Source organism: Podarcis tiliguerta (genome assembly GCF_965153285.1).
Source record: "Podarcis tiliguerta genome assembly, chromosome: 2".
In the NCBI taxonomy this organism is placed as follows: domain Eukaryota; kingdom Metazoa; phylum Chordata; class Lepidosauria; order Squamata; family Lacertidae; genus Podarcis; species Podarcis tiliguerta.
Window position 1 is genome coordinate 87,983,318 of NC_139535.1, and position 22,422 is coordinate 88,005,739.

General features: G+C 46.5%; 1 protein-coding gene across 1 annotated transcript; it reads left to right on the forward strand.

Annotated features, from left to right (window-relative positions):
- The first annotated feature begins 3,386 nt into the window (after positions 1-3,386).
- Positions 3,387-22,112, forward strand: TRIM47 (tripartite motif containing 47). The gene is made up of 6 exons (XM_083429906.1): positions 3,387-4,268; positions 12,017-12,112; positions 12,945-13,175; positions 15,102-15,297; positions 17,910-17,984; positions 19,745-22,112. The coding sequence occupies exons 1-6, from the start codon at positions 3,522-3,524 to the stop codon at positions 20,368-20,370; spliced, it is 1,971 nt and encodes a 656-aa protein (XP_083286032.1). The 5' UTR covers positions 3,387-3,521; the 3' UTR covers positions 20,371-22,112.
- The last annotated feature ends 310 nt before the right edge of the window (positions 22,113-22,422 follow it).

Sequence of the window (22,422 nt, forward strand, 5' to 3'; positions counted from 1 at the left end):
TTTTTCAATGCGCTTCGCAGGACGAATTTCTCTATGGGCTTGCTTCGCAAGACGAAAATGTCTTGCGATTCTTGCGATTTTTTTTCGCTCCCCACCCCCTTTTTCTAAGGCACTAAGCTGCTAATAGCCTTTTAGCAGCTAATCCGCTAATAGGGTTGCTTTGCAAGACGAAAAAACCGCTAGACGAAGAGACTCGCGGAACGGATTCTTTTTGTCTTGCGAGGCACCACTGTACTTTGTACTCATCTTCCCCAGGGAGATGCAAGTCCCCATTTCTCATCTCAAGGTGGGACAAGTGTGCAAGAGGGATTAAAATTTGGGGAAGATGATTAGGGCACTGAACTCCGACTGTCCTGGCCACTCATTGCTTAGTGTGCTGTGCCTCCTGGTGAAGAATACGGCTTTCTGACAATCTCATCTTATTAAAAGCTAAGCAGGAAATGAAGAGGAAAAGGAAAACAGAGTAAACAAAGTTTGTAATATTTCAGCCTACTTAAGCAATTATTAGGGGGCAGGGGGAATGACTGGAGGTGGACAGGACTAAATTGGTTTTTTAAAAAAAGTAATTTAAAAAAATTTAAATGGCACAGTAGGGACTGATAACTTCACCTTGGGACATATTAATTTTCAGAGTCGGCTTACCTTGAAACATTAAATTCTCCACTATGCATGTACTGCGTATGTGTAGCTTTTCATACAAGGAAACTGAACTCTTTGGTTCAGAGAGGTTGCAATATTTTATGGTGTGAGTTTAAATTATGATGGAAGGAGTTCTGTTTTACTTCTCTGTGCAGGCTCAACATGTCGTAACTGCTCATGTGTTTGTTGCCACTTTCTCGTCAGCAGATTATGGTGGGAATGAAAACTTGCCAAGTTGGTTCCTGTTTTATTGTTCAGCTTTTAAAAAAAGTTTTATTGAGAAATAAAGCTATCTAAGCAAAAATGAAAAATAAGTTTACTAAATAAATTTCTTTTATTAGAATTCCCTGTTCTAGCTGTGAGCTAGAAAATTGTCATAGCCCCAGGGTAGAGTATCCAAGAAACAAAACTGATCTGGTTCTTCGTAAGGTGACCTTAAGCTCACAATTGCCAGGGACTGGGTATCCTACACTACTGAACCTCTTGGTCTTGCTGATCAAAAGGTTGGTGGTTCGAATCCCTGCGATGGGGTGAGCTCCCATTCCTCTGTCCCAGCTCCTGCCAACCTACCAGTTCGAAAGCATGCCAGTGCAAGTAGATAAATAGGTACCACTGTGGCGGGAAGGTAAACGGCGTTTCCATGTGCTCTGGTTCCGTCATGGTGTCCCATTGCACCAGAAGCAGTTTAGTCATGCTGGCCACATGACCCGGAAAACTGTCTGTGGACAAACACCGGCACCCTTGCCCTGAATCAAGATGAGCGCCGCAACGCCATAATCGCCTTTGACTGGACTTAGCCGTGCAGGGATCCTTTACCTTACACTTTCAGTGACCCCTATTTTTTATTTTGTTTTGTGTACCGATTAATTCCCTCAAGTCCAAGAGCTTTTCTCATCGTTCCACAGCTTGGAAAAAAGCACCATCTTACTCGCTGAATTGAAGGTTGGTTAAACAAAATCTCTTCGGATTTCCTGTGCATCTGATAAAATCTGATTCGGTGGATAAAATCAGAGGCGTATGACTACTGGGCTTCAAAGTTCCACAGTGACAGATAGCCATTGATAGATCTATCATCCCTGAATTTGTGTTTTCCAAACTGTTACTGGCCATCACTGTTCATTCTCTGAAATAAGGACGGAAGAACAGCCTGCTGGGCCAGGCTAATGGCTCATCTGGTCCAGCAACCTGTTCTCACAGTGGCCAATCAGAAGCCTGAGGCAAGAACACAAGCAGGACTTGAGTGCAACAATGCCCACCTGTGATTCCCAGAAACTGGTACTTGGAAGTATGCTGCCTCTGACAGCAGATGCGGAACACAGTACTTCCCTTTCATTAGTTGCCCTCAAATTCTAATATCGGGGGAGGGGAGGGTTATCGTTCCAGCCACCTCTATCTCACTCATCCTATTAATATTATAAGTCACTATCATGCCCCTTTTTGTTGCCTTTTGTCCAAATTAGGGAAGGTGCACTAATAGCTTTATCCCCACCCCCCCTTTTCATGCCAATGAATTTTTGGAGAACGGTGGGCAGAACTGTGCACTGTATCCTAAAAGCAGTTATGCTATTGATTTAAATAAGAGAATGTTGATACCGACCATTTTACTTCCAATTCCATTGCAAACAATCTGAACACTGAATTTGCTAGGTGTGCCCTCTCTAATCTATGTGTGTTTCTGTCCCTTTCCCTGACCCTATCCTAGGCAAACAAAATTGTATCTGTCTAGGTCATAGCCACCTATTTATCGTTGAAAATCTGCTCAGTCTCCAAGTTAGCAAACATGTGAAAGCAAGCACATATGAAAGGATGGTATTCCCTATGATAGCTGCAGTGCTTACTTCTGAGGAAACATGTTTAGGCTCAACTTGTATGGGAGATTCATAATTCCGAGTGCCTCCCCGCCCCCATCAATAAATTCATTCCTGATTACCAGAGGAAATTAAAACGAACTAAAAAAATGCAGGGCAATAATCACACCCCCACCCCCACCGCTGTATTTGTGAACATGATCTTTAGAGCGTGCCGGCTAGGAGAGATCTATCTCCGAGATCTAGTGATTCTGTCACAACTCATATAAGGCTGCCTGTAAGCCTAAGGAAGCTATAAAGTTTAGAGCGTAAACCTCGTTCATTAAACTCGTTGGGTTTTACTTCAGAGAAAGCACGCTTAGTATCGTGCATCACTTCTACGACATCATAAATCCGACAGCCGGAACCTGTGGCTCTCCAGGCGTTGTTTGTTGAACTAGTACAACTCTGACCATTGGCCATGCTGCCTGGAGTTTGGAAGTCCAACAACACCTGGCGGACCATAACCCCCCCCCCCCCGCCATTAACAATGACACGAGTCTTAAAAGGGCCACAGCATCCCACCACAATTAGCTGTATGCCCCCTTTATGTTCCGGGGTCGGGGTCAGAGTTTCCCTCGACAGGCTGATATCCTCATTTTCGGAGAGGACACTTAATGAAAGATTTGTCTTATCCAACTTCGTTCCTCGCTCTTCCCCAAATGCGCAACAAGGAGCATTCACACGATCGTCTGCTCCTGACATTCACACCAGGACAAAAAGAAAAAGAAAGAAGAAAAGCCTTTATTAATGTGACTCCCTGCCGGCGCGCCGAAGGAAGAACTGGGGCCAAGTCCCTGTCCTTTCTTGGTGGGATTTCGGCGTGCTTGGACGAAGGGGCGGGTTCACCTCCTCCTCCGCTTCGCACCTTTGTGGGAGCGGCGAAGGGGCCGCGCCTCCAGGAGGAACGCGAACGCGCACGCTGCCCCCTTAAACGGGAGGCTGGACTCGGCAATCTCCGCTGTGGGGCTGGCCGGAGCTGCCCGTCGGTGACACGCGTTCCTGGTGGGCGGAGTTGGCTCTCCCGCGCCCTGGATGTGGGAAAGGGAGCAGCCCAGGCGCGCTCTCTTCGCCTCCTTCTCGGTGGAGTCGAGCAGCATGGATGCGGGCTCCGGCCCCATCAGCCCAGTCTCCCATCTCCAGGAAGGCCCTTTCAGCTGCCCCATCTGCCTCGACGCCCTCAAGGACCCGGTCACCACCCCTTGCGGCCATAACTTCTGCCTGAGCTGCCTCGGGGCGCACAGGCACCACCCGGGGGCCGTCGGGGCGGGAAGCGGCGCGCCAAGCAGCTCCCGCTGCCCGCTCTGCCAGGAGCCTTTCCCGGCCGACCTCCAGCTCCGGAAGAACCACACCCTGGCCGAGCTGCTGCAGCTCCGGCATCCCGCCCCGAGCAGCCCGGGGCTGGCCATGGCCCCCGACAAGCCGCCGGAGCCCTGCGTGCCCGGCGACTCTTGCGCGCCGTCGGAGGACGCGCCGCCCGAAGAGGTGCTGTGCGACTTCTGCACCGACGGCGAGCGCGCCCGGGCGGCGCAGTCGTGCCTGGTGTGCCTGGCGTCCTTCTGCTCGCCGCACCTGCAGCCTCATCTCAAAAGCCCCGCTTTCCAAGGCCACCGGCTGGTGCCGCCCTTGCGGCACATCGAGGAAAGCCTCTGCAAGCTGCACCTCAAGCCCCTGGAGAGCTTCTGCCGGACGGACGGGAGCTGCATCTGCCAGCTGTGCAGGGCCCAAGAGCACCGGGGCCATGAAGTGGTGGCGGTGGAGGTGGAGCGGGAGCACGTGGAGGTGGGTAGCACGCTCGTCCGGCCGTCCAGGCACAAAGGGGGTCCTTTGTGCAGCCTCGCTCCAGGGACGGGGAAGGCGGGGACGCTCCCCTACCCTAGGCTGCAGTGCGCGGGGATTCCTGCAAGCTTCGCTCACCAGTTCCAGCCCGGGAATAACTGGAAGAGGGGAGGGTGGGTGGGTGTGGGCCACTGCTGCTGTTCCTCGACGTGTTCAATTTAGGAGCCTCGCTAGGGACGGGTTGGGAGAAGCTGCCTGAGGCCGCTGCAAAGTGGCTGGCTAGCAGGTCCCTCTTGGATGGGACAGCATAAATAAAAAATTGTCCAGTAGCACCTTAGAGAAGTGTGTATTTGAAGAAGTGTGCATGCACACGAAAGCTTATACCCAGAATAAACTTAGTTTGTCTCTAAGGTGCTCCTGGACAATTTTTTATTTATTTCGACTTCGTCAGACCAACACGGCTACCTACCTGAATCTAGAAGGATGGGACAGCAGTTTGTCAGGTGCCCCAAGTTATCTGAAAAACAGGCACCCTATTTCCTAAGAGTTGGCACAAGGGTCTGTGTCTGCTCAGAAACACATTCCTGGAACTTACTTTCTTTGAAGGAGTGTGAGCTTGTTGAAAGACCCTTCCCTGTAAGCTTTCAGATTTTGAAGCAGTGTGTAGTTACTCTCTGGGGTTAGGAAGGCAGAGCAGTGCTGTCAGTGCAGGACTTGGGGGCAATGGTTTAGGGTCCAACTCAACAGAGTAAGTAGGAGATCACCACCACCCCAAACACAAAAGGGCTGCCTTACTACAATTTGAAGTAAGTTAAATAAGACACACAACTGTCTGCAAAGGAGATACATTAACAGTAGAGTGGGAGAGCATGTTAGAGTGTTGGATATGGGAGACCAGGGTTCAGATCCTCACTCAGCCAGGACGCACACTCAGTGACCTGCTTGGACCAGTCACTGCCTCTCAGGGTGCCGTAGCTTTGTGGAAGTGTGCAAATATTGTAGGCAGGGGCTTAACCCTTGGCATCTCCAGGGAAAAGAATAACAAGTAGCTCAGCTGAGGAACAACTCCTGCCCTGAGATGCTGAGCAGCTGGTGCCAGTAGACAGCACTGGGTCAGATGGACCAGAAGACTGACTCAGTAGAAGGCAGCTAGGCTGGCCCTACCATTAGGCTGAGTGGGGCAGCTGCCTTGGGCAGCTGATTTTTGTCAACATATTGTTACATTTGAGGTTATTATTGCTGCTCTTGTATTTCTACTTGTGGGAGTTCTTGCCTCAGGTACCAAAATAATGTGGCCAGCTCTTGGTTACTACTTATCTTGTGACTCTGGGAGAGGGAGGGTTGCTGTTCTGCCATGGGCAGCAGAACATCTCTGGGCAGCCATATAATCTTATGTTCGTATGAGTGGAACGGCAGAGGCTATGGAACAATATTAAGGCTTATTGGGGAATTGGTTCAGAAAGGGAAAGAGCAGGGCGAGATGCGCTGGAAAAGTTATCTGTAGAGCTAGCTTGGCAGGAGAACGGAGCAATCCTTGTGGAGGAGGAGGAGGCCTGGGTTGAAGTGGCACAGCCCTATCTGGGGAATCCTTGGAATGGCATTGCTCAGGAATCTGTAAGGCTAGGTTGTTGATCTGGAAGAGGGTGTGGGTAACTGGAGTATATGCTCTATGGACATTGTGTTTTAGGATGGTTTCAGGTATACATGACATGTTTTAAGCTCAGGTTTCTGACTTCATTATGTCTCCCCTGGCATGGCTGTAAGTGCAAGAAGCATTGGAACAAATTTTTGCGCAGTGAATCCCAAAGTGATGGCAACTTGGACAGGAAGCTTTTAGGTTGTAGCAGTCAAGACAGAGTTGGAAGGCTGATGACTGCAGTTAGGAGTGCAGCCTTAGAGTTGTCTAGAGGTCTGGAAGAAGGTGTCTGGATTTCTGATTTTATGGGTGGGGTACACTCACACACCCACATCTCTGCTTCTGGGGCTGTTCTGTGCTCAGCCAACGCCTAGAGAGCTTTCCAGTGAAAGCGGGTGGTGTAGGGGGCCTGTGTTTCCCAAACCCTCAATGAAATGTTCCTAATGCAAAGACAAACATTTAGCTGAACTTCAGCCTGGCCTGCCAGATTACACACATGCAAACAATTTGTTGCTTTTGGGTTTGGGGAGGAGGATAAAACAAAAGTTGCGTGGGAGGAGGGTGTGATTAATTCTGTGTGCCTGTTAACTGGGCCCAACCAGTTTCTGTTCTGACAGCCTTTGGCTGCTGTGCATTTGCACCAGGGACTCATTTCTTCCTCTTGCCTCTCTTTCCCACAGTGGCTCAGACCGGCTTCTTTATTTCACTTGGCTCGTCTCCCAGGTTCCGCTCCTTGCTCCGTTAGCCCTTTGTGTTGCGTTGAGACGGGGCATTTTTTCCATCGCTCCCCTTCCCGGTTGACGCTGACTCATCTCCTAGATTTTCACTTGCTAGTTTTTAATTGAGCTGTCAGTTTCGGTTTAGCTCATCCTAAAGCACCAGGTTAGTTGGGAAACCCCATCTCTGTGTTCTCTTTCGGAGAGATGGCTAAACTTGGAAAGGTTTGCTGCAAGCAGTACTTTACAACTCCCTAAAACAACTTCGTTTCAAGGTTATTATTCTTAAGTGGAGCATTTAAGGGCGGAGGACACTTCCGCAGATGGGAATCCTCAAGGGACCACACAGAGCAGGCAAGTTCCCATTGCATCGCAACGCCATTTTTTCTCTAGTCACAAGGCCGATTGAGATGTCCCATACCTAGTGAAGTGAGGGGAGAATATTATCCAGAAAATATTCTTGAGAATATTCTCCAAAAGATTATTCTCAAGAATTTAACATCACTACTCATGCCCCGAGGGATGTGGGTGGCACTGTGGGTTAAACCACAGAGCCTAGGGCTTGCCAATTGGAAGGTTGGCTGTTCGAATCCCCGCGATGGGGTGAGCTCCTGTTGCTTGGGCCCTGCTCCTGCCAACCTAGTAGTTCGAAAGCACGTCAAAGGTACCACTCCGGCGGGAAGGCAAACGGCGTTTCCGTGTGCTGCTCCGGTTCGCCAGAAGCGGCTTAGTCATGCTGGCCACACTGGCTGTACACTGGCTCCCTTGGCCAATAAAGCAAGATGAGCGCCACAACCCCAGAGTTGTCCATGACTGGACCTAATGGTCAGGGGTCCCTTTACCTTTACTCATCCCCCAGGATGCCCAGGAAAATATTTTCCTCAGTGTTCACACTACTTTTGCGACCCATTACATTAAGCTGGAAATGGGGAACCTTGTACCCCTCATGTTAGAATCATAGAATTATAGAATCATAGAGTTGGAAGAGACCACAAGGGCCATCGAGTCCAACCCCCTGCCAAGCAGGAAACACCATCAGAGCACTCCTGACATATGGTTGTCAAGCCTCTGCTTAAAGACCTCCAAAGAAGGAGACTCCACCACACTCCTTGGCAGCAAATTCCACTGTTGAACAGCTCTTACTGACAGGAAATTCTTCCTAATATTTAGGTGGAATCTTCTTTCTTGTAGTTTGGATCCATTGCTCCGTGTCCGCTTCTCTGGAGCAGCAGAAAACAATCTTTCTCCCTCCTCTATGTGACATCCTTGTTCTTGGACTCCCAACCCCCACCAGCCACAGCCCAAAATGATGAGAGTTGTAGTCCAGTAGCATTTGGAGGTCTATTTCTTCCTGATCTCTGAAGGGAGTACATAAAACGTTAAAAGCACTGGCTGTTGTTAACATGCTTTAAGCCAGCTATTGGGAGCCTCAGGCCTGGAGGTTGAATGGGGCCCCTCAAACCTCTTTGTCTGGCCCTCAGGACTCTCTTCAAGCCACAGCCCCTCCCTGTTCAGCCTGGCTGGAATGGGTCCTTGAACTCTGATAATGCCTCTTGCTTGCCTGGATTGAGGTGCAGAAGAGGCGCACAAAGCTAAAATTCATATTTATTGCTCTTCCTACTTTGGCATCTGACAAGGCTTACCATCAGCATGTGACCCCTGAAAGGTCGCCCAGAGGGGAGATGTAGCCCTCTGGGTGTAATGCCATGTAATGTACCAGAACTGATGCTATGATCACATCCGAAAAGGCCTTCTTGGAGAATTTTGCTTTCTGTTCATTAGTGTGGGAAGGACTCTGATACTGTAGTCTGTTCCAGTACCTCTGGCATGTAGAATAAGCTCCACAAAAGGGATTGAAGCTACAGCAGCCACAGGCAGGACAGCTGTGACTTTCAAAGTATAGGTGCAAACTCCCTAAATGGGCACCAGGTGTTCACTTTTAGAACATGGATGGGGAAGCAGTGGCTGTTCATTGTACTACAGCTCCCATCATCCCTGACCACTGGGCATGCTGGCTAGGGGTTGGTGGGAGTTGGAATCTCACAGCAGCTGGAGGAGCACCACTTCCACATTGCTGTCGTAGAGGCACAGAAGTGGGGTGTACAGTGGTACCTCAGGTTAAGAACTTAATTCGTTCTGGAGGTCCGTTCTTAACCTGAAACTGTTCTTAACCTGAGGTACCACTTTAGCTAATGGGGCCTCCTGCTATCGCCACCGCACGATTGTTGTCCTCATCCTGAAGCAAAGTTCTTAACCTGAAGCACTATTTCTGGGTTAGCGGAGTCTGTAACCTGAGGCATCTATAACCCAAGGTACCACTGTATAGGGACAGTCTCTAAAGCATATATCACGTCATGGGAAGGAGCCTCATAGCATGGTAACAATGGAGGAATCAAGTTAATCAGGACAGAGGTTATTGAAGGGGTTGAAAAGGCCATCTGATATATTGCCTATAAACTTGGAGCAAAACATTTTAGAAATGGTCCCAGTGGCAGCTGGGACCTATTGGGAGCCCAGCAGTAGATAGAGCCAATGATTGGCAGAGCCAACTAAGTCTAGATTTGTCCCCATCCTCTTCCCTGCTGAGGCGGACAAGGGCAACACTGTGAGACCAAGGAGGAGGAAGCTGGCAAGTCGTGTTGCCCCCTGAACTGGCTGTAAGAAGGATGCAGGCAGATGGGCCTAGCAGAGAGCAGGCTGAGGGTGGTGGGCCGTTCTCCTTTCCCCTAATGGACTAGCCTCCACTGGACAGTCCCATAGTTCAGTGGGGGGAGCACCCTCTTTGCGTACAAAAGGTCTCTGGTTCAGTCTTCGGCAGCATTTCCAGCTGAAAGGCATTCCCGGGTAGCAGGGCCAGGAAAAACTTTGGCACAAGACCCCAGAGAACGGCTGCCAATCAGGATAGCCACTACTAGGCTTGAAGGACCAATTGTTTGGAGCTGGTATGAAGTCAGAATTCCAGGCAGTGAAGTTCTCTCCTGCTGCCAGACAACCATAAATTGACCCCAGTTCTGTTATGGAGCCAGAGCAAGTCTGTAGCCGATGAACAGAAGGGAACCCGTCTGTTAATTACCTCCCCCTTTGCCTGGAATAAAATGTTATCTCTCCTGTTGGAAGGGAAGAGGCAGAGACTTTCCTGTGTGGCAAAAATAGATAGGGTTTGGCTTGCTGTCAAGGATTGCCATGCCTCAGATGGCTTAAGCAAGTTTTATTTATTTTCATGGTGGCACACTGAAAAAAAATAATTCCTTGCATGTGTGAGCACATGCACATGTATGTTAGTCAGAACACACTTAATCATTCTTATTGCTGTATTTATATTCCACCTCGAGGAAGGGTATCTTGTTCTTCCCGCCCCCGGCTCTGTTTTATATTCGTGAGAAAAGTAGGTTAGGCAGTTAGTTTAGGGGCTGAGAGGGGATTCGAACCCTGGTCCTTTAACAGCACCCTAACTAGTAAACAGCATAGACAGATTGGTGCTGTGTATGCCCCAAACGAAATACAATTTTTACCTTATTGGCCAGTGTCAAATCAAATTGATTGTGGCTATTGATGCTAGTTCCGCTTAATGCTAGCAATTTTATGTTCTATATGTTTATATAAATTAGCACATACGACTAAGGAACAAGTATTTCCTGCTTTTGGAAAAGAAGCAGCTTTTATGACCGGGAAAAATAAGGCCGTTTTTTTGTTAAATCATCTTGGCTACATCTCAGTTAAATCCCTTTCCTTCCCTCTCCCTGGGTCTGCTTAAAGAGATCAATGGGTTATTATGGCTTCACCAGATAAGCCCTCTCCCTGGCACTTTAATTTCCTTGCTTTCTGGTCCGGGTGAGGGTGTTGATGCAATTTGGGCTGTGGCTCTTGCTTTCTCTGATAGAGCAACGATTGTTCCTTTCATTGCAACCCTCTCAGTCTGGTCTTTATCTCACTCCAGCACATTGTTTAAATGGAGTTTGGAGCCACATGACAGTAGCACTTTGCTCTTTTTAGCTTTCCAGAATTGGGCACGTTTCCAGTCAAAATTCAAATGTCAGACAGTTGGGAAGACCGCTTCCTTTACAGGTCTTTAAAAGTAGACAAAAGACTGTTGCTTTTGCAAAAAAAACAAAAACCAGACACACACACATAATATATTACAATAACGTTTCCAAACACAAACCAACTCATGTTCAGGGTCAACATTTGATAGATCATCAGGGGAATGATGTTTCAGTTTAGATTACTTTGGCCTCATTCACACATAACACTAAGCCATGGTTTAATCAAAAACATTATTAGCATTGTGTGAGAGACCTGCCTAGTCATTTAACTGTTATTTGTTCACTGACAACAAACTGTGTTTTATTGTTGACTTATGAACCTTTGTTTTACTCAGTGTTTTTTTTTTAAATAAAAAACAAGGTGCTGGTACTCATATCTTGATAAAAGTGCCATTGGTGCCAGCACAAAATGGCTGCCATGAGGCACAAAAAATATGTAACAGTATTCAGTACCTGTGAGTACTATCACACACACACAAACAAAAGCACTGGTTTAGCTATGGCTTGGTGTGTAGTATGTGAACCCAGCACCCTTCTTCAATCATGGCTTGTTTGGTTACTCCACCCTAGATGTTTACCAGGTTACAAAGGCATGAGAAAAGAAGAGCTGGAAAACAAAACTAATCATCATCATCTTCTCCTTGACATCTGATGGGAGGGCGTTCCACAGGTCGGGTGTCACTATCGAGAATGCCCTCTGCCTGGTTCCCTTTAACCTCACTTCTCGCAGTGAGGAAATCACCAGAAGGCCCTCGGTGCTGGACCTCAGTGTCTGGGCTGAATGATGGGGGTGGAGATGCTCTTTCAGGTATAGAAGGCCGAGGCCATTTAGGGCTTTAAAGGAGAAATGATGGAGAAATAAGATGTGGTGTGTTTAATCATCCTGGTTAACTCATGGTTTGTTGAACAAACCGTGGCTTAGATTTATGGGCTAGCGGAGCCTTTGTCAAGAACAAATATATAATAGGCAGGAGAGACAATAAGGGCAATACGTTATGCAGAATGAATGGACAGGAGGGAATATAAGGGTTTTGGGAAGCAAGGGAAATCAGGCACAGTGCAAAGTGAAGTCTCATCACTACCACCTTCAAATAACTTCTTTTTTTTTAATCTTTAGAGTGGTGGTGACTCTCCAAATGTTGCTGGACTCCCAACTTTCATCAGGCACAGCTAGTTTGGCCAGGACTTATGGGAATTGGGAGCCCAACAAAATCTGGAGGGCCACAGTTCCCCATTCTTGCTTTTCAGAAATAGAGTTAACAGTGAATATTTCTCTACAGCCATGAGAACCGGAAGAGAAATGTACTATTTTCTGACAATGTGAGGTGACATTCTGATATTCCCTTTCTTCAAAAGGCCCAAAGACCCAAAATCCTGAACAGCGTTGAGAATCAGTTGGATGAACTTGGAGTCACTATTGCGCAGACAAGGAGGACTGTGGACCTCATCAAAGTAAGATGGCTTCAGTCTATTTCATCCCAGAAGAAAAACTGGCTGTTGATCACACATACACACTGTGCCCTGTTCTTTTCATATATTTTGATGTGGTTGTCTCCTGGTGCCAAGGGGATCAGGGATTTGGGCTGTCTCTCGGCCTGGGTATCAAGAGTTGGCTCATCCACTGATTCTGACCCAATTCTGCTGCAGTGTTGGGAGGTTTAATTAAAGATAACATGTGAGCGAAGAACAAAAATCCTCTTGCATGTGTGCACTCGTGTAGCACAAACATACAAGTTTCCTGAGAACTGGATCACATGGTGCTTTTCCTAGACTGTACCACTTCAGACTGCAGGTGGAGGATCACATTTTTCAACGTTCCATCAGACTTGGGGAAACTCCATTCCTATAAGAAAGTGGCATGTCCAAGGTAGCCATTTCCATGACATGCTACATTTCTACTTGCAGAGATACCCTCATTTCTGGCACTCAGATAAAAGACAGAAAAGCATATAGTGGCTTAGTGAATTTGGTAGCAATGGGAACCTTTTTTCCTAAAGTTTGCCTCTTTACACGTTGCGGTCCTGATAAAAATTGGAGGGCTTTAAAATGGAATAATCCAGATGTGTTTCCTAATGTCAAATTCAAGCATCATGCCTAGTCTGGCTTAAAGTGGGTCTTTGTTCAATCAGATCTTGGAGAAGATTTGATTGCTTCTGCCCTCCCCCACCTGGCCAACTTTAAAAGGAGGGTCTGGACTTGTGCAATGGTTTTTTGGGATGGTGGTGGAAATATATGTAATCTACATGAATGATAATTGGTATAAAGCTACCTCTGTTGTGTTTAGGGCACTGCTCAGAAAGAGAAGGAAAAGGTCAGCAAACTCTTTGCCGAGACGGCCAGGGTCCTTGCAGCCTTTCAGAAGGAAGTCCTTGGCTTCATCGAAGATGGGGAAAGAGCAATGCTGACTGGGGCAGCGGAGGAGCTGCGGCAGAAGGAAGAGAGGCGGGACGCACTGACTGAACACAAGCGGAATCTGGAGAAGGTTCCCAGCACAGACACCATCTCTTTCCTGCAGGTCGGTGCCCCTGAGTGTTATTCCAGTAGAGAGTCACCCCTAAAAGCACTTCATTCCTTGTCTCTGGGCAGATCCACACCCTACGTCGAAAGCACATCTAACATACATCGGAAGCACATGACTTTCCGCAAATGAATCCTGGGAACTGTAGTTTCTTCTAACCGAACTACAGTTCCCAATGCCCTGAACAAACTACAATTTTATTTCTTTTTATTTCTTGAAATTTATATACCGCCCTATACCCGAACACCTCACAGAACAAAACCAGAACACAAAACCAAAAAATATATACAGTGGTACCTCGGGTTACAGACACTTCAGGTTATAGACGCTTCAGGTTACAGACTCCGATAACCTAGAAATAGTATCTCAGGTTAAGAACTTTGCTCCAGGATGAGAACAGAAATTGCGTGGTGGCGGCGTGGCAGCAGCGGGAGGCCCCCATTAGCTAAAGTGGTACCTCAGGTTAAGAACAGTTTCAGGTTAAGAACGGACCTCCAGAATGAATTAAGTTATTAATCCGCAGTACCACTGTAATCAAAATAAAAGCAACAACCCAATAACCTTCCCCCCCGAAAAACCCCACCTTTTAAAAGGGCATAGGATGTAAATCAGATCAACCAAAGGCCTGGTTAAAAAAGAACGTTTTTGCCTGGCACCTAAAGGTGTATAGTGAAGGTGCCATGTGAACTTCCCTGGGGAGAGCATTCCACAGACGGGGAGCCACTGCAGAGGGACTGTTCTCATGTTGCCATCCTCTAGACCTCTTGAGGAGGAGGCACACGAAGGAGGGCCTCAGAAGATTATCTCAGAGTGCGGGTAGGTTCATATGGAAAGAGGCGGTCCTTGAGCTATTGTGGTTTAATGCTTTATAGGTCAAAACCAGCACTTTGAATTGGACCTGGAACCAGCACTTTGAATTGGTAGCGAGTGCAGTCAGACCAGGATTATTTTACAGAAAGCAATGTGCTGTCAATGTATGGCAGGGATTTCCCCCTCTCTGGAAACAGTAGAAAAGGGGAGGATTTGTGGAGACATGCTGTCCTCGCTAGCGAGCCACAAGTGGAGAGTCTGATTCAACTTGTCCACAATCTTTTTATGGGCAGATGCTGCTGCTTTTTCTGGCTCCAGACTGGTGATTTTTGTATAGGAAGGTGGGCATGCTCATACACTACAGGGGCAGGAAGGTATAACAACAACAACAACAACAACAACAACAACAACAACAACAACAACAACAACAACAACAACAACAACAACAATTCATTTATACCCCCACCCATCTGGCTGGACCTCCCCAGCCACTCTGGGCGGCTTCCAACCAAATATTAAAATACAGTAATGCGTCAAACATTAAAAGCTTCCCTAAACAGGTAGGACACAATGGGCATTTGTCTCTTTTACCAGGCCCCACAATTTGTAGGGCATTCATTCATTTACAATAGCCTTCCCCAATCTGATGCCTTTCAGATGTTGTTGGACAACAACTCACATCATCCATGACCATTGGCCCTCCTTGCTGGGGCTGATGGGAGCTGTAGTCCAGCAACATCTGGTGGGCACCAGGTTGAAGAAGGCTAGTATGCAATCGCAGTGCTCAGTCCTATCTGGATCTCTGCTGGGAAATATGCCCTCATCCGCTGTGTAGGGGCCCTGGGCAAACCGACCTTATAGGGAGGAGGCTCTGCTGAGCTCTATGTTCCTGGATCCACATTTGGAACAGAGCAGCATGCCAACATCTCCTGCCAGTGTAGCTGCTCTTTCTCTCTGTCCCCCTCCCTCCCTCTGGTATGTTTGTTTCCATGTCACGAACAGCAGCCATGGGCTCTCTGGTGCTCGGGAAAGAGGTGGCTCTGTGGAATGAGTCCTCCCATCAGTCAACTGCTGTATATCACCCCCTTTTCTTTCTTTCTTTTTTTGCCCCAGGAGTTCCAAGCACTGAAAATAGCCACCGAAGAGAAAAACTTCTCATGGGCAAGCTTCCCCAAAGAGCTGAGCTTCATCAAATCCAGCCAGGCCGTGCTCGCTGTGAAGGAAATGCTAGTGAACATTTGCAAGAACCAGTGGGACCAGCTCTCAGGGAACGGAGACGAAGGGCCCATTCTTTATGGCATGCCAGAAGGTCTGTAGCAGATGGAATATCCTGTCCTTGCATTCCATGTAGAGCGCTATGCATTCTGCAGTGTTTTGATTACGGAATTCTTTGCTGACTCTGATAGCTACTATGCGGTTTCTGCAGGGATTATTAGTGCCCAGCAAATGCTAAAAATCCACTGCTTCCCTGTAGCTCTTAAGTGTCTAGGAGCTCTGGAAGTCTCTGTGAACAGGGACTGGGCTTGGAAGTATAAGCAACAAGAATGCACATTGCTTCCTTGCCTTTTGCCGGTTCTCAGGATCTTTGCTTCAGTACATTGTTATTATAATAATTAATTAATTAATTATTATTTATACCCTACAGTAATGCATCAAACATTAAAAGCTTCCCTAAACAGGGCTGCCTTCAGATGTCTTCTAAAAGTCTGGTAGTTGTTGTTCTCTTTGACATCTGTTGGGAGGGCATTCCACAGGGCGGGAGCCATCACCAAGAAGGCCCTCTGCCTGGTTCCCTGTAACCTCACTTCTCGCAGTGAGGGAACCGCCAGAAGGCCCTTAGTGCTGGACCTCAGTGTCCGGGCAGAACGATGGGGGTGGAGATGCTCCTTTTCCCAGTCTGTTCTCAAAGCTTGAAATGCACTGGGATACCCAGCCTTATGCAAATTCAGGACACTTGCATCAGCTTCCATTTACATGTTGAATTTTGCTTGTAGACTTTTGCTACTTTTAACATGCAGTAAACACTTTGGGGCATTAGAACCCATTAGGCACCATTTACATCATGGAAGTGGGAACCTGCTGCTCTCCAGATGTTGTTGGACTTTATCGCCATCATCTCTGGCCGTTGGCCATGGTGGTTGGAACCAATGGGGGCTGGAGTGCAGCATCGTTTGGAGGGCCACAGGTTCCCCATCTCTGTTTGACATCTCCAAGTCTCCTCTTGATGTTGGCATTTGTACCTTCCTAAATGAATGTCAAATGCCAGCCTCAAAGGGAGAAGATGTTTCAAGCTACATCCTCCATGTCAAAGCACTGCAAGTGGTGCAGCTGTTTTGAAATTGCATAATAACAAGACTCTCTTAAATTGGTGTCGGGTTTCTGCGCCCTGTGCCTCCCGCTTGGGGTTGTGTTTTTTTTATGAGGTTTCCATAAGGACTCAAATAAATCAGAAGGCAACAAACAGACATCACCGGGTGTGGCCAGCAGTGGTTTGGGGAAGATGTCCAAAGTGGCTTTTCCTTGAAACAGAGCCTTGTCTTTCAGAACACAGGGGAGATATATGCTTGAAGCTCACTCTTCTGCCAGAATTGGAGTGGATCTTGCTGGCTTCGTCCTCAAGTTCAACTGCTCCCTAAAGAAACTATTGCAATGTGTGACTACTAGCCTAGCACCGGCTCTGTTCTGTTCAGGGCTTCCCCACCCTCTCCCATACATGCCCCAGGTTTCAGGGAGGAGTACTTCCTGGATACTTACCAGGGAGTTTGCACTAACTGCTTCCAGGTCACAGTGTGCTGCCACTAGCCCCACAAGACCCAGCCAGAGGCACAAACAAGACATCCATGAGAACAGTGGAACAGTCTCCCTCTGGAAGTTGTGGACTCTCCTTCCTTGGAGGTTTTTAAGCAGAGGTTGGGTGGCCATCTGCCATGGATGCTCTAGCTGGTATGCCCCGTGGAGAAACTTAAGGTCCACAAATGACAACATTTTGGAGGTCCCAAGTCGCAAGGTGGTTAGATTGGTCTCAACTAGGGCCAGGGCCTTTTCAGTACTGGCCCCAACTTGGTGGAACGCTCTGTCACAAGAGATGGGTTCTGCGGGACTTGACATCTTTCCACAGGGCCTGCAAGACAGAGCTGTTCTGCCTGGCCTTTGGTTTGGACTCAGTCTGACCCTTATGTTTCCCTCCCCGTATGGTTTTGATCTATGGGCTACTTTTAAAATGAGGCAGCATTTTAAACTGCATTTTAACCTGTATTTTAAATTGGGGTTTTCCCCCTATTATGTTTTTACTATAATTTTACTGGTGTTAGCCGCCCTGAGCCCGGCTCTGGCTGGGGAGGGCGGGGTATAAATATTATTATTATTATTATTATTATTATTACTGAGATTTCTGCATTGCAAGAGGTTGGACTAGATGACCCTTGGGTCCTTTCCAACTCTACGATTCTATGATAACTGGGCACCACCACACAGAGCCCTATGTGGTGGTGGGGAGGCTGAAGGAAGGAGAGTAGAGATAGAATCAGGCTTTTCAGACCCAGAAGGAAAAGTTGTTGGGGTCCAGCAACTCTGTAAAATGTGTGTTTTTGGGATGAGCACAGGACCACAACACAGTTATGAGCAGATCCCTCTGCTGGTTGGCTTTGTAGTAGCACAAGGACATGTTAGGATCTTGGATTCTGGGATAACATCCTCTGGAATTTCCCTCTTCTGATTAATAGGTTTAAGAATCTAATCACAGCAGGCCTGTTGATGACAAATGAATTTAAGGTTAAAGGTGGTTGTATGGAATAGTACACCTGCGTCTGATCAGCCAGGATACTTTCTAATGAACAAGCCTCTCTTCCTTGTGTGATGGGTTGGTTTTTTTCTTCTCCCTTTTTGCTGAGGTAAATTTTTGACAATTTCCTCTCCTCACAGTGACCATTGAGCCCCCGATTCCAGAAAAAAGCAGCAACCCCGCCTGTTTGGAGTCCCGAGATTATTTTCTCAAATGTAAGACCATTTTATTGTATGTTTTGTCTCCCTTGGCTTTTGTTTCTTTGCTGATGGCGTAACGTTTGGCAGACGTCTTGCAGACAGCAGAAATGTCAGCCCACTCAAAGTTAATTATGAGCGCAGTCCAGTGAAAACAAAATGCTTGAGTGTTGTTTTTAGAAAATGTTCAGTGTCTCAGTTACTGGTCTTTAATGGCCTAGCTAGGTTTAGCGGAAAATATGGGGACTTAAGCACACGGGCAAAAGATTCCTAGATTGCAGGGGGTTGGACTAGATGACCCTTGTGGTCCCTTTCAACTTCATGATTCTATGATGCCTGTAAAACTACGCCACCTCCTTTTTCTGTCATAAAGAGGCACGTATTGGAGGAGATCAGTGGCGTAGCGTGGGTTGTCAGCACCCGGGGCAAGGCAAGTAATTTGCACCCCCTAACCCGTGGATTTTAGCTGCGAGTGCGAGCGCCCCCCCCCAGATGTTGCGCCCGGTGCGGCCGGCCCCCCCTGCACCCCCAACGCTACGCCACTGGAGGAGATGGAAAACACATACCGGTATTCAGTTCTATCACTACATGAAAGGAAAAAAATAAGGCTGTGGCATAAAAAAGAGATTTATGTTAAATATATATCATAAGGACTAGAAATTTATATCATAAGGACTAGGATTTTATTTTTATTTTTTTAAAGTAAATCTGGGGAACTGAACTATCAGTATTTAAAATGCATTTATATGGAGGAGGAAACCAGAAACCTTGAAAATATAGAAAACAGAAGGGGTCTCTGAAATCAGAGTGCGGTACATCTTTGCTCCTTGATTCCATAGCTGTGCCACTCTCTGCTCCTAAATGACTATTACTCTACATACCCCCATCTTGCCACCCGCTTTCCCTATTTCACCTTCCCAAAACACAGAAACACAAGGTGCGGGTAAATATTTTTATTTTTTTTTAAAATCTGCAACCAACCAAGTTTGCCATAGGGCTAAACTGAAGCCACACAAGTGGTATGCGCAAATTTAAATATAGTTAGGAAAAATCCAACAATTTTTGCAGAATATATGTTGGTTGCAGCAGTGGAGTTTTTAGAACACGTGGTTGTATCCAACACTGCTGTTCCACTCATGCAACAGCTTTCTGCTTGTGCAATGCAATTATGTTGTTGTTGTTATTTATATACCCACCTATACCCGGAGGTCTCAGGGCGGTTCACAGAAAAGATCGACATAAAAACCACAATATATATAATCAAAATAACAACAAGAAATTAAACACACACACACAAAAAGAGCCACATTTTAAAAGAGCATAGGATGTCAATCAGATCAATCAAAGGCCTGGTTAAAAAGGAACATTTTTGCCTGGCACCTAAAGGTGTATAATGAAGGTGCCAGGCAAACTTCCCTGGGGAGAGCATTCTACAGATGGGGAGCCACTGCAGAGAAGGCCCGTTCTTGTGTTGCCACCCTCCTTTTCTCCTTTCCCCTGCAGTCCCCCACCATGATAGGGGACCCTTTGGAACATATTTTGGGAGGTGGGGTGCAGAGAGAGGAAGGGGGAAGTCCCATTGCATCACTCACACAACGTTAGATCCTACCCAAGACTCCTAAGCCAAGGGTGCATAAGTTCAGGAGTCTGAATAATTACTTAGGGGTACCAACCTTAGTGATGGTATGTTTCAGTTTTGTTGACCAAGAAGACAGGATAACTAATACTGTGTGACTTCCTTGCTCTGCCTTCTTCTCACCTTCTCCCACCCTGCACAGTTGCCTTCATCATCGACTTGGACAGCGACACTGCCGACAAATTCCTCCAGCTGTTTGGGACCAAGGGAGCCAAGCGGGTGCTGAACCCTATTGCCTACCCCGAGAGTTCGACCAGGTTTGTCAACTGTGAGCAGGTGCTGGGTGAGAACTTAATGAACCGAGGCAACTACTACTGGGAAGTGGAGATCATTGACGGCTGGGTGAGCATTGGCGTCATCACGGAAGATTACAACCCGCAGGAGTCCTATGACAGAGGCCGCCTGGGCAGGAACGAGAACTCCTGCTGCCTGCAGTGGAACGGGCAGAACTACGTGGCCTGGTTCGGCGGCTTTGACTGCGTGATACAGCAGCCTTTCTTCCATACGATTGGGGTGTACTTGGAGTACTCTGAGAAGGTGCTGACCTTCTACGGAGTCAAGGATTCCAAGATGACGTGCCTGCAGCAGTTCAAAGTGGCTCGCTTCAAGAAGGGCCATTTTGACCCCTTCCAGAATAAGATCAACCACCAGTTTCCGGCGCTGTTTACGCACAACCTCAAGCCGGCCTTCTTCCTTGAAAGTGTTGATGCCCACATGCAGCTTGGGCCTCTCAAGAAAGATTGTGTTTCGGTGCTGAAGCGACGGTAACTCGTTCCATGTGCGGTAGAGCAAGAAAGGAATTGGTAAAGAGATTTAAAACGGGATCTTTCCTAGAACAGCATGTCACTTCCATGATACAGGGCTACTAGGCTCTTCACTCATATGTCTGTCCCTGCTACCTTTTGAGTCATTTGACTGGTGCCTTTAAAGATAATGGGCCATTTCCATGTTGGTCTTTTCTCTCTCTTGCCACCTCTTGGATTTTTAGTCATAGTTATAGTTTGTTCACACTGGGCTTAAACTCAAAGACCAAGCTTGTTACCTTTCACCTGCTGTTTGGGGATTTGGAGAGGATTGATTCTAGTTTGAACTTTCATTTTCCAATATTAATCCAATATATTTACCACACACACACAGTTTCCTGATTCTGTACGCATCAGTTCTAGGGCTTCTTCCTGCTCTCTTAGCTGGGGGGATGGTGGCGGCGGGGAAAATATCAGTGTTACTTTAAGACAGGAGTCAAGAACCTGGAATGTTGCTGGACTACAAGTCCCATTACCCCTAACTATTGGCCAGACTGACAGGGGTTGCTGGGATTTGGAGTCCCCTAACAGCTGGAGAGCCATAGGCTCCCCATCTCTGGCCCAGCTTGTGAGGAGTTACATTTTTTTCTGTGGGCACTGAGCCAAATCTTAACTTCTGATTTAAACTGCTGTTCTTTAAGATGGGAGCTGGTGGTTGAGTTGAAACAGGCGACCTACTTTTCTTCTGTTTCTAGGATATCTTGATTTTAGTAGATAATTACAGTTCTTCATATAAATTGGGAAGGATGGAAAAGTAAAACTTAGCTAGTTCAGAGACAGAACTGATTTTTACCATTTGAAGATTATTATTATTTACCTCATGGATTCCCTGACAATAACTGAATTGCTGAAATGCTTGTGTGTTTTATTAGCCCCGTGGTCTCAGCATTATGGTTATTTTCTGCCAGGGTTTTCTTCCAGTTATTCAGTTTGTTGCCTATCTGCCATGGGTGGATCTTTTACAAAATAAATGGCAACATACTGGATACAGGGTGAAAAATATTATGAATTTGGTGAAACATGATGGTTAATTGTATGAGTTCACTTATCCCTGCTGTCTGGGCTCATGCAGTTCTTCCTGCCTACCAGTAAGAAACGGTGAGGTCACCAAAGTTATTTTCTACTTCCCCTAATGGAAATAACTACAGCGCAATTGCTCACAATAGCAACACACACACACACACACACACACACACACCATCATTGGTCAGCATTATTAAAAATATGTTTTGGCATTTTCATCTTTCAGCCAAATACTAAATATGTTAGTCTGACTTGAGTTGAGCAAGACTCTACTTCCTGGTAGATATGCTTATAAATGCAGCCCTTACAATATCACCAGTTGCCATTGGAATTAGTTACTGAAAGAATACCACAATGATCATGTTGTGATTTCTGTATTCTTACTGTATTCTTAAAAACACTTTGGGGATAAACTGGAACAATAGGAAATTTCACACTGAACCAAAATTGGCTGTATTAATTGTTCCTCCATGAGCAAAAAATAAAGCCAGTATATTTGCTTCCTTAGGTAATACTGTGCTGCTGATTGTTTTTCACCCCAATTTTTGGGTGGTGGTAACCTTTCTGCTTTGTTTTATTATTTTTATTAATAATACACAGTTGTATAATCTAACATGTGTGAGGAAATAATAAGGAAAAAAGTTTAAAAGAATCTAGTTGCCATTAAAGAATATGCAAACATAATCCTGGTTTGTCTTTCTTTGCTAACCTCAAATGAATGAGCTTACTTTCTGCAATGTTTTCAATCAATACCAGTTTACTATGGGCAAATAATAACACTTTTGTAGATAGCAGCAGCCAACTATACACCATAAAGTTTGCACACCCATGTGTCTGCATTTATTTTTAATAAAATGAGGGCTTTATTTATTCGATTCATGAAGCATGTACATCCTCTTTGAAGAAAATAATCTGGATTAATTTCATAAAAATGGCTTGCAGTTTTTAAGTTCTACCACAAAATATCATAGTAAGAGACTCGTGATTACTGTAA

Bases quoted from the DNA above. Each gene is read 5' to 3' on its own strand.
- TRIM47 (XM_083429906.1), top strand. From the start codon at position 3,522: ATGTGGGAAAGGGAGCAGCCCAGGCGCGCTCTCTTCGCCTCCTTCTCG. The intron at 4,269-12,016 runs GTGGGTAGCACG...TTTCTTCAAAAG, and splicing joins TGGAGCGGGAGCACGTGGAG to GCCCAAAGACCCAAAATCCT. The intron at 15,298-17,909 runs GTCTGTAGCAGA...CTCTCCTCACAG, and splicing joins TCTTTATGGCATGCCAGAAG to TGACCATTGAGCCCCCGATT.